The sequence below is a fragment of the Penaeus monodon genome, chromosome 25 (genome assembly GCF_015228065.2).
Source record: "Penaeus monodon isolate SGIC_2016 chromosome 25, NSTDA_Pmon_1, whole genome shotgun sequence".
NCBI classification, from domain to species: Eukaryota; Metazoa; Arthropoda; class Malacostraca; order Decapoda; family Penaeidae; genus Penaeus; species Penaeus monodon.
This window is the reverse complement of record NC_051410.1, coordinates 10,108,948-10,110,351: the sequence shown is the minus strand read 5'-3', so window position 1 is coordinate 10,110,351 and position 1,404 is coordinate 10,108,948. Positions and strand designations below refer to the sequence as shown.

The 1,404-nt window shown below is 34.0% G+C and overlaps 1 protein-coding gene across 1 annotated transcript in view; it reads left to right on the top strand.

Moving 5' to 3' along the window:
- LOC119589523 (probable 4-coumarate--CoA ligase 1) overlaps positions 1-1,320 on the top strand; it is a 13,863-nt gene extending 12,543 nt beyond the window's left edge. Inside the window, exons 11-13 of the mRNA XM_037938124.1 lie at positions 101-236; positions 565-730; positions 1,071-1,320. Coding sequence (XP_037794052.1) covers positions 101-236; positions 565-730; positions 1,071-1,189 — 421 coding nt within the window. The 3' untranslated portion in view covers positions 1,190-1,320. The remainder of the gene's footprint in view (positions 1-100; positions 237-564; positions 731-1,070) is intronic.
- Positions 1,321-1,404: the final 84 nt, after the last annotated feature.

Sequence of the window (1,404 nt, the reverse complement as noted above, 5' to 3'; positions counted from 1 at the left end):
TTACTAGTATAAGCATACCCCAACTTGAATTTTAAGGAAAGCAGTGGATCATGACCCCTTCTCCCTTCTGGACAATGCCACTGAACAAGATATTTTTCAGAAATCAAAAGGCAACTGATGAAACTTTTGCCGCTGACGGATGGCTTAAAACAGGTGATGTCGGGTACTTTGATGATGAGGGCTTCCTTTATATTGTAGATCGGCTTAAAGAATTAATCAAATACAAAGGACTGCAGGTAAGCATGTATGACAATAGATAGCATGATAAAAATCAATTGTTTAATTTTTTTTTATCATAAGTATATTATACCTTCAAACCATGCCCAGCAAAATCCATACTACATTATATAGTAAATACCTTTTCACTTTGAGCTCTTGTATTCTAATGTAATCAGAGACATTACAGTGAATAGCCATGTGAAACAATAAAATCTATCTATATATACATGAAGTACAGTCATGCACATAATACACAAGGCAGTTTGTCTGCTGAGCAAGACGAGAAAACATGGCTAACAGCTACCACATAGTCTAGTTATTCTGCAATGTGGGTTTTATTCACAGGTTGCACCGGCGGAATTAGAAGGATTATTATTGCAGCATGAAGATATTGTAGATGCCGCTGTTGTTGGTAAGAAACACGATCGTTATGGAGAACTTCCAACGGCCTTTGTAGTTAAGAAACCTGATTCACATGTTACAGCTGAAGATGTACAGCAGTTTATTGCAGGTAAGTGTTGATGTTTTCAGATGACATTTATGTAGTTTCTCAAAGATAATATATTGTGACAGATTAGAGAAAGGTATAAATGAAAAGGAATAGCTTCACATTACAGGAGATATAATTGACAGTTTTTAATTAAATATTAGATATGGAATTAATTACATCATATAATGCTGATAAAGATTAAATCAAAATGCCTCACTTATATTAGTTGCCTTTTGAGATTATTACGAGGCAAATCCTGTAAGAAAAATACCCTAGAAAGTATTATTATAGCAATATTCTTTTTTACTGTGACATGTCTTAATGTTTTCCCACCCATCTAAATTAGCTACATTTCTTCCAGGTAAAGTGAGCAACCACAAGCACTTGCATGGAGGAGTAGTCTTCATGGATGCCATTCCTAAAAATGCAAGTGGCAAGATTTTGAGGAAAGAAATCAAGAAAATGGCAGAACAGTTATAAGGGACTTTGTTATAAACTTGACGACTGTGATTTTTTTCAGTTTGTAAGTTTGTTTGTGTTTATCCCATTGTCTCCAAGGCAGCATGAAGATATGGAAGGACCTTGGGTTTAAAGGCTTACAGTAATGTTAATTGTTTTTCAAGTTTTTAATACCTTTTTTATATTTTTCTTGTGAGGGAAAGTAAAATGTTGCTAAACTAACTAGGATTTATATA